Below are 15769 nucleotides of genomic sequence, written 5' to 3'. Positions count from 1 at the left end.
GCATAGTGCCTGGTAGGACTCAAGTATTTGAATGAATGATTATCGTGAGATTTAATGTAAACAAGAGATTATGATCCAATTTCTCAAGTATTGTAGCATTTAGAAGAATTAGGAACATGTGTAACATTAAGAAAGTTTAGTTAAATTATCATAATTTATCCAGGAGATATTTCATAGCCATTATCAATTTAAATTACGAAGGTTATGTAGCAATGTGGAAAAACACAATAGACGATAAAACTATACAGCAATTATAATTTCAATTATAACAGGAAATGGTTGACTTACTGGTCATAAGATATTTAAGTTTCAATTTTTATTCTCAAATACAAGGCTGTTGGGGAAAGTGCTTCTCAAGCAGGTGGATGCATGTGTGTCCCTGGGAGGATGCTGTGATGGGGGGGCGTGTCATGCAGAGCCATGGGATAAATTTGGCATGCTTTCCTGGAGCAGAACATTTGTCAAACGTTTTAAGGAAAATGTTTAGTGTTATAATGAAGTAGGATACAAATTTCACGTGATTTATGGTAAAGCATTAAATTTGGGAGAAATTCCACACTTGTGGGTTTCTTTGGGCAAATTCATGCTCACTGTCTGGTTCGAGGAGTTTTGGTTTTTTTTTTTTTTTTAATTTTCTTTTATTTATTTGGTTGTGTTGGGTGTTCATTGCTGCACGTGGGCTTTCTCTAGTTGCAGCGACTGGGGGCTGCTCTTCATTGCGGTGCGCGGGCTTCTCATTGCGGTGGCTTCTCTTGTGGAGCACAGGCTCTAGGCGTGCGGGCTTCAGTAGTTGTGGCACGTGGGCTCAGTAGTTGTGGCTCACGGGCTCTAGAGCGCAGGCTCAGTAGTTACAGCGCACGGGCTTAGTTGCTCCGCCCACGTGGATCTTCTGGACCAGGGCTAGAACCCATGTCCCCTGCATTGGCAGGCAGATTCTTAACAACTGCACCACCAGGGAAGTCCCTTGAGGAGTTTTGTTGAAGTTTGAGAAGTCCTTTTTTAGTCATTAAATGAAATGATGCATGTGCCACACATAACACTGTCCCTGAAGTTCATTAACTGCTGACATGCTGGTTGTTACATCTTATTGTCTGTAGTTCAGTCCTTGCCAGGTGGTTACCATATCACGGACTTAGAGTCCCTTTGCCTGATATTTTGTACGTTAGTAACGGAAAGCTTTTTAACTTTCTGCTAACCTAGAAATGTGTGGCTTGTAAGCTTTCTGGAAAAAGTGTTTCTACTTTAGACGTTGTAGTCACTAAGCAGTTGCACATGAGAGTTTCATTTTTTCCCCAATGTGTTAATTTGCAGTCGGGCGCAATCATGACTGTCCTTGCAGCTGTCTGCACTAAGATCCCAGAAGGGAGGCTCGCCATTATCTTCCTTCCAATGTTCACGTTCACAGCAGGGAATGTGAGTATTTTTATGAAGTGAAGTGCTGGGGACAGTGGTGATATTTTTACATTGACTGAATTCTTGCCCTTAAATTAGAAATGTCAGTGCTGGAGGAGTCAAAGTTGCATCAGTTCTGTTCTCTTCTGCTGGCTTTCAGGCCCTAAAAGCCATTATTGCCGTGGATACAGCAGGAATGATCCTGGGATGGAAGTTTTTTGATCATGCAGCACATCTTGGGGGAGCTCTCTTTGGAATGTAAGTTTGAGTCTGACTGACTGTTACACTGCTTTCTCAGCTCATCTCCCTCCCCCCACCCCTAAGGAAGGCAGAATAAGGCAGTTACTTCTGTGATGGAAGCAGGGCAGGTGGGGTTGGGAGGGCAAGGAAATCGCAACATGGTTTGCTTTGATCTTGAGCAGCTTCACCATATGAGATGGGAACGTGAGATGGCCCTGCCCCTGCCTCGGTCATTTGTAGAGGGAGACCATCTGTGCCTTTACCCTCCCCTTAACCTCAAGTCACCTGAACTCATGACTGTCAAAATTCCTAGTCCTTCATGGAGACTGTTGCCCAGCCCCCTAGTCTGTGCTGTATTCCTTTCCCCACTCTCAGGCCACATCTCCCCTACCTGGCTACCACTGACCTCACCAGTGCGGGGCAGACACCCTGAGTGGGTGGATCTGGTCCTCTGCTTGCGATGACTGTGCAGGTGCCAGCTGCATGACTGGAGTAGAGGCCAGATGGCATAAACTCGTGTTGACTACTTATTGAGCATCTATTATGTTGCAGGCACTGAGCTAGTTACCTTGCGTTACATAATTATTACCCCTGTTTCACTGATGGAAACTGAGGCTCAGAAGTGATCTTCCCCAGGTCAAACAGCTCTTAAGTAGCAGAGCAGAGATTTAATAAACCCAGATCCAGAGCCCTCCCCGCCTCTGTCACACCACAGTGATTCCAGTTACATTGTGGTTACAAGATCTCCCACTTGTGCTTCAGGCAGTGGACGCTTGCCTAAAACATAGTAGTGCTGTAGCGACACTGTCATAGAACTTCCTCAGGGCTTCTGGAGTCCATCTGACCGTGAGAGGCCCTTCAGCAGAGCTGTTGTCTGTCTGATATGCTGCATCCCTGATGGCCTCTCTTTTCTTGCATAATGTTGCCTTTTACCCTTATTTGGTTTTTACTTTATTTCACAACAATGGGAAACCTTAGTTTTTTAATTTAAAAAAAAAAGTAGAAAAATCTATTCTAAGTGGAGCAGTTTTGCCCAGTAGGCGGTGGAACTAAATGCCATTATGCCATTTATAATTTTCAGTGATGATTAAAGAATAGCATGTGTGAGTTCGAGCTTTAACAGCAGCCCATTATAAATAGTAAAAACTGACCTGGTATTACAGTATGAGAAACATAAAGACTGATGAAAAGGGGTTTTGTTTTATGAACTCTAAATTTACCTGGCTCCTTCCATGTATACTTAAAGGATCTTTTCCCCAGCAGTTTTTTATTCCTCTCAACTATAATTAGATTACCTTTTTCTGTTCTGAAAACTGGATCAAATGTATTTTAAAGTCCAGAATCTGAAAGGCAGAGGAATCCTTTCTCTTCGCTGTTTCTAATTTCAACTCCTTTCATTTACTAGATCTTGGTCATATCTAGAATTCATCTTTTCTAACATCTTTAATGGTGAAGATTCCTCAGTCTAGATTAAAGATGTTAGAAAAGGTAAAGATCTGTTAGTAACCTCCTGCACATTGCTTTGACTTTATGTCCCTGACCACATTTTATGGCCTTCACCTTGTACTGCTGCAGTAATGATAGCTAATGTATATTGAGTATTTGCTGTGTGCCTACACTAAGGAGTAATTTAATACTCTTAACATCCTGTGAGGTAGTCCAACTTACAGAAAGGAAACTGCTTAAAGAAGGGAGTATCCAAGGTCACACAGTGAGTCATTGCAGAGCTGGAGTTTCAGACTGAGCACTAGACTGTGAGGCTGCTACCAAAAACAAACAGAAAAAAAGATACCTCAAAAATTAGTCAGTTTGAAATACTTTCCTAATTTTAATTTAACCAAATGACCAGTTACGTTTGAACTTATGAGTATAATCAAAACAAGTACCTGTAAGATTAAAGTGTTTGATTCTTTGCTTGAAATAAGTAGGTTAAAAAGATTTGAGAAGACACTTTACTAATGGAGAGTTCCCGATAAGTGTTTCATTTCTTGTAAGAGTTTTATAATTGCATTTGAATCATAGGATGATCCTTTTTCTCTTGTTTTAAGTTCACCAGAGAACGTCACTCTAAGCCCAAAAGAATTTTGTAAACATTCCTATTAATTTGCATGTTTTTAAAACGCTTTTTTTCTTTCTGTAAATTTACTGATTATTTTTCAAAATTTTAATGGTGACTTTTTATGATTAAATGTTAACTATATTTAGTGAGAATTAGGATTCAGGTACAATTCAAGCCCTTTGTAATGAAAAAAATACATTCTCCAAACATTAAAAATATGTTAAAAAAAAAAATATATGTTAAAACATTAAACTGCCATTCTGATATCAATTAAGTTGAATAGAGCATTTTTTCAGTCAGGTGTCTAAGATGAAAGATGAACAAAATCTAGTTTCTGCCTCAGGGAACATGAAATCTGTTTGGGGAAACCAGGGCAAAAATAAGTTTCAATAACAGAAGCTCTTTAAAAGAGCCGTTCCAAATGCCCCTCCTCCAGGGAAGCTCCCCGGGGAGGCAGGTGCCTTTGAGCTTCTCTGCAGCCTGTGCTGCCCTCGGGTAGAGCTCCTGGTCGTGCAGACCCCAGGCCGTGGGCTTCTGATCTCACTCCCTGTGTGTTCCTCAGCTTAAGCAGATGCTCCCGAGAGGCTGAAGTGTAGCACCGCGGTTAGAGCGCAGGTTACAGGGTCAGATTTGGGTTCTAGTCTCAGTTTGGTCATTCCTAGTTGTGCAGCCTGAGCAAGTTAAATTACTAAACCTCTCAGTGTCTCAGCTTCCTCGGCTCATGGCTTCAGGCTGCGTTTAGGCATTGTTTAACAGAGGATGGGGATTGGAGCTGTATTTTAAAAGGTGGGCAGAATTTGGATCCTTTTGTGTAGCCAGGCTGAAGGTGAGGAAGGAGAGACATTTAAATAGTATAGCCATCATTATTAGTAAATTCTGATTCTGACATTTCTTACACTTGACATAATAAAAAGAGTCCAGGCTTAGAATCACTCTGACCTGCTAGTGAGTGCTTGATTGACCACTTAAAAGCTGTTAGCGCCTTGGGCAAGTGACTTTCTTTCAGACTTGATTTCTTCATGTTTGTAAATGGGAAAAGTGATACTTGATTTGCAGGGTTGCGGTGAATTAAAAGTAGTGTGTGTGAAGTACTTACATTTTTGGAGCAGTCACACATGGTCCATCCTATTTCCATCTTTTATGTCTTCTGTATATTAAAGGTAAGTCATTGATCTACATTAAATAAATTAATCAGCTTTTTTAATATGCTGGATAGTAAATGACAGTGACATTCAGTTTTTAAAATGTCAGCTTGATATCATCATAATACTTGGCATTTGTATGTCATACTGTTTGAATGTTGGACCTGGTTTGTTTTTCTTTTCCCCAGATGGTATATTACTTATGGTCATGAACTCATTTGGAAGAACAGGGAGCCTCTAGTGAAAATTTGGCATGAAATGAGGACTAACGGCCCCAAAAAAGGAGGTGGCTCTAAGTAAAACTGGGGTTGGACAATACTGGTACGACTGGTCCATGCTGCCTGAAGCCCTAGGAATGCATCGGCCCTGGAGTGACCACATCTTTGCTCCTGCCTGGAAGACACTGAGCATCTAGCTTTCCCAGTATTTTAAACTATGTCCCCAGTACATGTCTCATTAGAAAATGAATTATGACAAAGTTGTGAAATAAAGGTTTATATCTCTAGTTTGTAAATAGTGGGTATATGTCTCTTTTGAAGAGCAGTAATGCTGCCCTGGAATCTTGCTGTTCGTTGTTACATTTAACATAGTTCGAATACATGGAAAGGTCTGATTGGAACTCAGAGGCACTTGTTTTTTAATGTTGGCCTTCTAGCACCTCTGCTAAATATTTACTCTTACTTACCTACCCCTTTCCTTGCTTGGTTAACAGGTAAAAGTTAAGAGCATCTTCTCTCTGGCATGGGTCTGAAATAGCAGCTGCAATATTTTCTAAATTTTCCCAAAAAGGTAGGTAACGTTTCGTGGCAGTGAGTGGCATATACAGAAAGATATTTTTAGGTTTTGCTTTCTAGGTTAAAATTGTAGCTAATTAAGAATTGGAAGTATCTTGGATAAATTCAGACTTGAATCTGAGCCTAATAGCATCTTATGTTGGAAAATGTACATTCTTTGAAGTGGAGCCTCATACTGACATAGCAGACAGTGGTCGTCGTCACAGCTTCACTGTAGTGGAACTCACTTGTCCTCGTGATTGAGAATTATTTCTAGGAAATGCGATTTGAGAATTTAAAATTTTTTCTTGAAAGGATTTATAGGAGAGTTTTTGAGTCTTTTGGTTGATCTCAAAGCGTTATACCAAATTTTGCACCTTGTGCTGGAGAGGGCCGGGCTTGCGTGGTGGCGGGCACAGAGTGCCTGGCTTCATGACAAGGAAGGGAGTCGTGCTCACCTCACACGGTGTTCAGAGCTGAATGGCAGCGTGTGCCCAGCACATAGGAATTATCCAGTTATGGTGGTTCTTCATCTTTTTCCCAGCAAGCTGGACTCTTCTCTGCTGCAAAGTACTGGTCATTCTTGCCAGGCAGGGGACTCTGTTCTAGTTTAGAATAGTCTAAACTAATGTCACTTTAAGGAGAGAGAATTTTTGTTAACCCAGCCCTCATTTTGCCAGTAAGGAACCAGGGCGGTTGTGTGTGGGAACTGCCCAAGGTCACACTGCTGTGCTTTGACATTTCTGAATATGTAGTTATGCTAAGAACCCTGTGACTTACAGATGAGACCAGAAGTGTTTTTCAGAGATGGGATGGGAGGCTGAGATCACATGGATGTTCCATATGGAGTCCAAAATGAAATTCATGTCGTCCGTGGGCAGATCTGGAAAACAGGCAACAAAGACACGTCTGCTCTCTCTGCTTTGTGATGTTTAGAGAAGGAACGTTTGGAAGGTCAAGTTACCTACCTGTGAGAGGCCTTGGGAGGTCAGCACCCAGCTCCAGAAGCATAAGCCTAACTGTCCATAGCTTTGGCAATTTTCCCTACTCTCCTGTTTGCCCACTGGGGTATCTTGCTTTCTCATCTTGGCTTCTCTGCTGGCATGTGAGCACCCCAAGGCCATGCTCTGCCTGGCTAGCGTGCCTCTCAGCCTGTGCCACCTCCACTGTCCTCTGAAGTGTGGGGTCCCAGGAGTGCACTCTTAGCTGTCTCGTCTCTCTCCATTTCTGTGGCTTCAGTTATCTCTGTGAGGATGTCTTCTGAGCTCTGGACCCACTTAATATCTCTAAGCTGTCACTCAGTACATATGTCTACTTTGTAGACAGTATGGAACTATGTCCCAGGCATAGTTACCGGTCCTCAGACCCCACTACACAGGCACATCAAATATGACTCCTGGCTTAAGCCAGAAACCTGGGGCCATTCTAGATGTCCCTCTCTCACCTCTCATTTCTAGAATCCAGCCCCTTCTCTCCACTCCCAGTGCCTTAAGTTCAGTCCCTTGTCTCTAACCTGGACTGTTGTTAAGATTGTTCTCCAGCTGCTCTCTTAAATGTCCTGTACTTCTCCACAAGGCCACAGAGTGCTAAAAACACTTTAGTCATTTCCTGTTGTCGCCTATGAAAACTCCCTAGTGTGTCTACCAAGGCACTCCGTGGCCCAGCCTCTGCTGCGTGTGGCTGAACCCTTGGCCCCTGGACCCTGGACCCTGCATTCCCACCCGACCCCACTACCCTCCCTCACTATGGGCAGCGAGTCCAGGTCCCTGGCCCTCTCTGCGCTGTTGGAAAGCTCTATTACACTGCTTTCCACATCTGTCACCCACTGCACTGTAAACCTCCTGAAGGCACCCAGCATTATTCCAGGCACATTGTAAGTCCTCTTTGACTGTTGTTTAGTGAATGAAGAAATCAAAACAAGAAGGGCTGCTCTTTTTTTTTCTGCAGAACGGAGTGTTTTAGTCACCAGTCTCCCAGGTGGCTGACCCAGGGCCTGGCACAGATAAGTCACACAAAGCCAGCGTACCCTGAGCAGGTGTGTAATCTCCCAGTGTCTGCACGGTACGCAGGCTCCTCTGCTGCTGCCTCCTGGGCCATGGCCTGGCCAAGGCAGCTGAACTGCTGCCACTTGGGGCAGTCGTTGTGTCACTTTACTGTGCCTTCAAGCTAAGATAGGCAGTGGTTTGGGAGAGGAATCTGTATTCTGATGGCCAGGGCTGTACTGCAGTCCTCCCTCTGCAGTGCAGGCTGGATACTGTCCAAGTATATGCTTGAGATGGAGCACTGGGTAATTAGTGCTGTTTCAACAGTGTTACTAGTAATTGGTCTGCAGTGCATACTGAGGGCTAGTGTCAAATATTCAGGAAGCCGTTGCGTGTGGCCAGGGAGCTGTTTGATACCCTGTCCTGCATTAAACAGACTGACCTATGACCTGGAGGATTACCTGTATTTAGCTCTGCACAGGAGGGAGAGAAACTTTTATAGCATAGTGGCCAAAGATTTGTGGCAGCTTTATAAGCAAGCCTTTATGGCCATGCTTTAAAATTAGGGATTTTAGGCCTCAGGAAATATCAATTGAGGGCTAATGCCAATTCTTAGTGGAAGCTGAATTGGACGTCCCAAATTTGGCATAACGGCTGATTCAAACCCGCGTTCTATGGGAAGCGCGGCCCCAAGTCTTCCCTGTGATCCCCTCATCGCGTGTCTCCCCCTGCGTGCCCACGAGCCCCGCGCTGCAGCCTCGCGCAAATCTGGCAGCCACGGCTTGTCCCCTGTCGGCGGGGTCCAACAGACCCTCCGGGAGGCGAGCTGCAGCCTGGGGGCTGGCGGAGGACGATCGGCTAGGAATTGTCGCCATCCGGCCCTCGGCCTCTGCGAAGCCAGGTCTAAATTATAAGATAGCATTTAGGGAACTTTGGATTAAATTATGAGACATTCTTCAAGTTGGACCCTTGTGCCTCCGGGCGGTTTCAGTTCCTCCAGCCCCAGCCCCGTTTCTGCACCCCGCCAGCCTTACCCTCTTCCTTCACCGGCGCCCAGCTCCAGCCCTGCACAGGCGGCCCTGGCCTCGCGGGGCTGTCGCCCAGCCCTCTGCTCTCTGGGTGGCCACCCCGAGGCCGGGGGGCGGGGCTGCAGCAGCGCCGGCAGGGCCGCGAGGGCGGGGCCGCGGGCGGGGGCGGCGCTGCCCGGAGCGCAGGGAGTCGAGCGAGCGCGAGCGCCAGGCTCCGGGGCCAGCATGGCGTGGCCCTGCATCAGCCGCCTCTGCTGCCTGGCGCGGCGCTGGAACCAGCTGGACCGCTCCGACGTGGCTGTGCCACTGACCCTGCACAGCTACTCCGACCTCGAGAGCGAGGAGCCGGGCCTGGGCGGTGCCACCTCACGCAGGGGCTCGTCCCCCGCAGGCTCGCGGGACCCCGGCCGGGACGTGCCGCTTACTCAGTACCAGCGGGACTTCGGCGTGTGGACGGCGCCCGCGAGGCCCAGAGATGCAACACAGGGGCGCGGGTCGGGAGCGGGCGGCCGCAGGATCAAGCCCCCCGCGCCCTACAGCCGGGGGGTCTACGTGCTCCCTATCGGCGACGCAGATGCGGCTGCAGCGGCGACCACATCGTACAGGTATGAGGCTGGGGGCAGGGGAGCGCATTGTACGCAAACCACGTGGTCCCAGGAGGCTGAGCTGGGGAGCCTGGAGGACCAGGGTGGGCGGGAGGGAGGAGGCGCCTGGAGCCCCCATCCCACACGACTTAGAGAGCCGCGGGCGGCCTCTGAGGTCATCCCCTTTGGTTCCTGGCACTGCCAGCGTCTCCTTTGATGCTCCCCGACCAGACTCGGAGTGAGTGAGCGAGCGAGCACCTCCGTGGCGGCGAGCTCACTACCTCACTCGCTGCCCTCTCGGGCAGTCCTGGCAGAAAGCCTGCCTTCGACCGTTAAAATCCTCTTCCCCTTAACTTCCACCAGGTGGGCCTAGCCATAGGAGGGGTGCTCGCAGGCCAACTGCCTGAGGATCGCCTTCTGTGGGGGCGTTGGTGGTGAGGACCAAATGCAGAGCTTCCAAGTGGGTGGTCCCCTAGAGATGCCACTGAGTGACTGAGGGCAGCTGACCTGGCTTTCACTGAGGACAGGCCTGTGTTCTGCCCCTGGACAGCTGAGGGCTTTCTCTCTTCTTATAACAACAGTGATCAGAAAAATTGGAAATTACGGAAATTACAACATAGAATATGAGTATGCCCTTAATCCTACCCCAAACTCGTAGTTCTTTCTAATCCTTAACATGCATTTGAGTGTATCTGTTTATAATTCTTGCATAGTTAGATTTGTAACTGTACACGTTTTTTTTTCTTTCACGTATCGTGGATGTCGTTCTGTGTTACTAGATGCTCTTCTACAACATGAATTTTAATGGATGTGCAGTATTTTATCTTATGGATATACATTATCCATATATTGATATATATGTCCAAATATTAACTTACTTTCATGTCGTTAAATATTTAGGGTGTTTCTAATTTGGGGCTATTAAAAACACTGTTCCTTTGATCTAGTTCCTTCACTTGTAGAAATTTTCCCTACAGGTAACCTTGAACATGGGGTGGGAGCTAAGGAGTATAAGGTACGTGTCAACAACAGTACAGCAGAAAATGGAAACAGTTCCATTGTCCTACTGATGTAGGGGACTGGTTGATTATAGCTCTGCCATAGGATGGGCTACTGGGAAGCCCAGAATGTACTGATAATAGAAGATGTCAAAAAAGATGCAGAACGATACATCTGCTACTATTTGTGTTTTTAAAGGGGTTATTGATACATACATATCTGCTGAAATAAGCATAGGATGTCTCTGCATGGATGTGTGAGAAAATGGTAACCTTTAGGGAGAGGAAGAAGGGGAAGGAGTTGTGGATGCTGCCAGGGGTGGAAGGAGACTGAGGGACTTTTCACTCTGCCCTTTTGAACCACTGCTTTGTTTTTTTTTTTCTTTTGGCTGTGCCACATGGTTTACAGGATCTTAGTTCCCCGATTAGGGATGAAACCTGTGCCCCCTGCAATAGAAGCACAGAATCCTAACCACTGGACCACCAGGGAATTCCCTGAACCACTGCTCTAAAAAAAAAAAAGTACATGTATTACCTTTAACAAAAAATTTTAGAGAAAAAAATATCTCCTTTGATCAGCATTCTTGTAGCTAAATCTTTGCTTATACAATAATTTCTTTAGTATGAATTCCTACCTGTGAAATTAAGGGCCAAAAGGTATGAACTTTCTCCTTCAATTTTATTACTTTTAAAATCAACTGTATTGAGGTATAATTTCCATATAGTAAAATTCATCCATTATAAGTGTACAGCTGGATGACTTTTGTATACACCTGGACATCACCACCATAATTCAGACACGTGGAACATTCTGTCTCCCCAGGGGTTCCTTCACGGGCATGCAGGTTTTAAGGAACTCGATGGGGAGTGGCTTTTTCAGGATGGGTCTTGTGTTCGGGGACGTCTGCTCAAGCTGAGCTGCAGAAATGCAGCCAGGGGTGTCAGGGGCAGGGGAGACACTGAGCCACAGCACTGGGGCCCCAGCCACGCAGTGGACCGTGCCGACTGCTGCACGAGGGGGCCCTGAACCAGCTGGAGGGGCCTTGAATGGTGACAGGTCTGGAAGGCCAGAGGTCCTGGGTGTGCAGCGCCTTCAAATGGCTGATGTTCCAGGCACAGACGGGGGCGGAACTTGCAGGGAGATAGTTTTAGCTCAGGGAAGGAAGCGCTTTCTAATAATTAGAACTGACTGTGATGGGTAAGGTCACGTGGTGCTGATCTCCTGCTCACTGGAAGTGTCCAAGCAAAGGCTGGACTTTTAGAAGCCATCCCTCACCCTTGCTGAGCAGATGGCAGGTTTGAATGTCATGCTGGGTCCTTCCAGCTCCAGTGATACTAAAGGTACTAGTTATTACTCTCTGCTTGGCACGTACCAGGCACCAGGCTTAGGACTTCCCACAGATTATCTCCCCAAGACTTCACAATAATGCCCTGGAATAAGTTCAGTTCTTGCTGTCCCCATTCTATAGATGAGGAACTTGAGTGGCTGGCACGAGGTCATGCAGAGCAGAGCAAAACCCAAGTGTGTCTTGCCTCAGAGACCAAATCTGTGCCCCTAATAGGTTATCATCCCCTAAGATGCTGCCTCCTCTGAATCAGGTAGTTGCTTGACCTGTGTCCGGCAGTGGTGGAAAAGTACCGAGTTGGGCAAGAGTTGGGACTCACTAGAGCTCTCCTTCCTGGTATATAAACTTGGTGGGTCACTTGGCCCCTCTGACCCTTCCTCATCTGTAAAGCAGAAATAGCAAGAGCTTAGCTGCCTGGGTCACCTGGCAGAGACATAGGACCACTGCTGAACTTGGCTCCCCAGCACCGTGCGAGCCGACCTCGGGGACCCTCCATCTCCCAGCTCTACTACTGGAATGAGCAATTCCATCCCACCTGCCTTCTTGAAAGATGCACGTTACCTAAGTGAACTATTTAAAGAAATATACAAAGCAAAGGAAATGAACAGATCCAGAGAGCCCAGGGATACGAGTACTCGTGGCTACTCCTCTCCACCCCAGCAGGTCCTGCCTCACCTGGCCCTTGGTCTCCAGGTGAGAACTGACCTGCCTCTCACTCGGTCAGAAGGGCAGCGGGTCCTTCCTCCTGACCAGCTCCTCCCAGAGCCTTCCCTCCAGAGTTCGGTGTGTCAGCACCCCTGGCCCAGTCGTCTCCCTCTTTCCTTCCTGGGTGAGTCAGTTAAAGGGCCAACAGTCAAAGTGCCAGACTTGACTCCCACTTTTCCAAGTGCCCATCGGGAAGGCTTAGGTAAGTTCAGGGATTTGTTTGAAGCCATGTTGGCCTGAGAACCCAGGCCTCAGGATCCTCAGTCTGGTGCTCTGCAATGCCCTGGGTGGCTCCCTGCCCCTCAGCAGGAGGGACTGCGGCCCTCAAGGTCCAGCTGAGGCTCACATGAGGTGGACAGTGGTGGAAACTGCTTGGTGAGGGGAGGCACAGTTGACTGAGCTAGTCCTGTATTATCTCCTCGGCAGGCCATTAGCCTGCCCTCCTCATCTCCTGGGCAGTCACCAGGCCCTGCCGAGTCTGTCTTCAACGTCCCTTCTCCATCCCCACTGCAGGCCTCCCTCTCACCTGGGCTCCAGAACCAGGCCTGTCCCACAAGGAACCACAGGCACTGCTCTAGCCCCTGGCTCTGGTCACCTCCTGCTCTGGTACCCCTGCAGCCACCCTGGGGCAGCAGGCTTGGGCTGCCAGACCCAAGGCTCAGCTCAGTGTGGGAACAGAAGGGCACACCAAGGGGAGGACCTGCTTCCCCAGGAGAAACAGAGTAGCAGATGGCTCGGGCAGCTGGTCTTTGAAACCTGCAGCTTTGGAAGCAAAAGTTATCCAATAGGGCCTTGGCCCAATTCGCCTCCTGGTACCCAAGTGCTGGCCACAGACAGACACAGCTGCTCCCTGCACATGTGTCATGCCCAGCGGTGCCCAGCTGTGCTGCTAAGGAGAAAAGGCTGCTTTGTTGATCTCGGGGCCTGAAACCTGGCCAGGGCTGTGGATGGGGTGAGATAGGCTGGGGTGGACCCAGCCCAAATATGGATGCTGCCTCTGGCCATCTGGACCCTTTTCCTCAGAACATCACCTTGGCCAGCGGCTCCTGTGGGCACAGGAGGTCTCTGCCATTTAGTAGGGGAGTTGATAGAATTAAAATAGGTTTTTTGTTTGTTTTTTTAAGAGGAACTGAGGAATTAAGTCTTTGTCAAAAGAATGCTACTCTGAGCACTTGGAGCTAGGCCGTGCCAGCCTTGTCACTTCCCTCCAGGTAGCCAACACCTACCCCCTGTGCAGACCACCGTCCCTCCCTGCTCCGCATCAGTGCCTGCGGGCACAGCGCCATACAAAAAGCCCCAGCGCCAGGCTGTCTTTAGTTTCTTGAGATGGTCACTATGATTTATACTCTTTTGCAGGAGTTAATAAGACAAGTTATTAAAAACTAAACACAACACTGAGCTTTATTTTCTTCCTCAGTTGTAACCAGGTATGGAGGACCGTGCAGTGTGCTGTCCAGTCCGTCACCTCCTCTGGACATAAGGGCCACCAGCGACGTGGGCTGCAGGCGAGCGACTTTCGCTGGTTCCGGGCCTCTAGGGCCCCTTGAAGTGGCCCGGGGGCAAGATAGGGAGCCCTGGAGGGCAGGGCTGGAACGTGCTCTCTCTGAGGGCCAGCACACGCCAGGAGCTCGCAGTTCGGGATGAGTAGGATCCAGTTGTTGACTGAGCTCTCTGCTTACTCCCCGTGCAGCCTGTGCCACTGCTCCCCAGCAGCGTGAGAGAAAATTCCTGCTGGAGCTGTCTGGGGTACACTTCGTCTGCTAGTTCTGCCTTTGTAAGGGGAGAAAGGAACATCTGCAGCCAAAGCAGCATCTCAGCAGTGGACATTGGTCAGGAATATCCCAGAAGCACAGGGCAAGGGCCAAGGGCCTCTGAGGGGTCAGGGGAAGGGACGGGAGACCCTGTGCAAGGTTGTGATGTCTTCTGTTCCAGACAGGAGTTCCAGGCTTGGACTGGAGTGAAGCCATCGAGATCCACAAAGGTGAAACCTGCCACAGTCATCACAACCCACAGCTCTGGATGGGACAGCAGCCCCGGGGCTGGCTTCCAGGTCAGTCCGAAGCTGGTGCTGCAGGACGAGGGGCTGGGTGCCTGGCTGCAGGGGGTGTGAGGACAGAGGCTTTTCTTCCAGGTTAGGGACTAGGAGTCAGGTTTGGGTGGTGTAGGATGGCATTATGCCAGGGACAGTGGTGTCTCAACACCCAATTGTCACTCGTGAACAGAAAGCCAAGGTGCTGCTTTGTCGTTAGCCACATGTGTGTCCCCCTAGTGCTGACTTCTCTGGGGAGAAGGGTGTCCCCTCCCTTCTAAGTCCCAATCTTGCCCTTGGCCACTGAGCCCTAGTGACAAGCTGTCCAGGCCCCGGCGTTCATGTAAGGAGGAGCTGGAAGGGAGGTGGGGCCATTCAGCTTCCTGACTCAACCCAAAAGAGGCTTCAGGGAGAAACGAAGGTCCATGTGCGCCATCTGGCCAATGTCCACTAACGCAGGAACCCCGCGTTAACTGCAGACCCTTCAGGTTAGCAGTCCCAACTCTCAAGGACAAAGAGGGGATTTTTTTCCTGGAGCTGTGGGGAGGGGGAAGGTCGAGGGAAAGGCCCGCTGATCTGTGGCCACATTTCCTTTTCCAGGTCCCTGAGGTGAGGAAGAAGTTCGCCCCTAACCCCTCAGCCATCTTTCAGGCCTCAGCTCCCCGGATCCTCAACGTGTGATTGCCCACGGAGAGGAGCGAGCAGCCACAGAGGATCAGAACCTGCTGCCCGGGGACTGGGTGAGGTCTCAGGACCGGATGGCCCCTGCTGTCAGAGGGGGAGGGTCCTCCGTTCTCACCGTGGGGCACTACTTCCTCTCCAAGCTGCACGAGGCTGCGGGCAGAAAAGAGGCACAGGGGGACACAGCACCACCCCGCTCAGCTCTGGGCCTCAGAGATGTGTGCGGAAGGCTTCAGATCTTTTTTAATTGCCTCTTTTGGCCACCCTTCATTTTTTAAATCTGAAGAACTTGATCAATTCTACTGTGAACTGAATTGGTCGTTGGGGGCTGAGGAATATGGACATAACAGGTCCTTGAAAGATCCAGTGATGTCCACGTTGTTGTTTTCGCAGGCTGCATGACAATTCTATAACGATGGTAACCCAAGGTGGTGTCCTTGGATAGTCCCACCAACGGCCCCACGTGTTCAGGCTGTAGAAGAATCTTAGGTTACCACCTGCATGTGACTCATGATGATGCCAAGTAACCAGGAAGAAGCTTCCCAAAGAAGCAGAATATCAATCATAGGGTTTCAGTTTTAAAGACAATTTCTTTATGGCCAAGACGACCCTGGTTTTAACAAAACATTTCTTGGGATGAGTGAAGTACTGAGTGAATGACATTTACCTTAGTATTACTGACTCCAGTTTTGTTCCATTAATGTACTGATGACTAAGATGGGAACTACTATACTAAGAACGGGGAGCTGCTTCGGGAGAAGGGTGGCACTAGCTTCATTCCCTGAAAGACCTGAAAACGTCATCTCATTA

General features: G+C 48.5%; 2 protein-coding genes across 5 annotated transcripts in view; both read left to right on the top strand.

Moving 5' to 3' along the window:
* PARL (presenilin associated rhomboid like) overlaps positions 1 to 5347 on the top strand; it is a 64691-nt gene extending 59344 nt beyond the window's left edge. For 2 of the 4 annotated variants that reach the window (XM_065876271.1, XM_065876268.1), the window contains 2 exons: positions 1553 to 1650; positions 5022 to 5133. In XM_065876271.1, coding sequence (XP_065732343.1) covers positions 1553 to 1650; positions 5022 to 5133 — 210 coding nt within the window. Of the gene's footprint in view, positions 1 to 1311; positions 1414 to 1552; positions 1651 to 5021 lie in introns of all 4 variants that reach the window. The other 2 variants (XM_065876267.1, XM_065876269.1) reach the window with 2 other exon arrangements.
* Positions 5348 to 8841: 3494 nt separating this feature from the next.
* MAP6D1 (MAP6 domain containing 1) lies at positions 8842 to 14959 on the top strand. Its single transcript, XM_065877012.1, has 3 exons — positions 8842 to 9221; positions 14182 to 14299; positions 14879 to 14959. Exons 1-3 carry the CDS (start codon positions 8842 to 8844, stop codon positions 14957 to 14959), a joined length of 579 nt encoding a protein of 192 aa, XP_065733084.1.
* The last annotated feature ends 810 nt before the right edge of the window (positions 14960 to 15769 follow it).

This window comes from Phocoena phocoena, chromosome 4, assembly GCF_963924675.1.
Source record: "Phocoena phocoena chromosome 4, mPhoPho1.1, whole genome shotgun sequence".
In the NCBI taxonomy this organism is placed as follows: domain Eukaryota; kingdom Metazoa; phylum Chordata; class Mammalia; order Artiodactyla; family Phocoenidae; genus Phocoena; species Phocoena phocoena.
The sequence above is the reverse complement of the archived record's forward strand: the minus strand, read 5'-3'. Positions and strand labels throughout refer to the sequence as shown.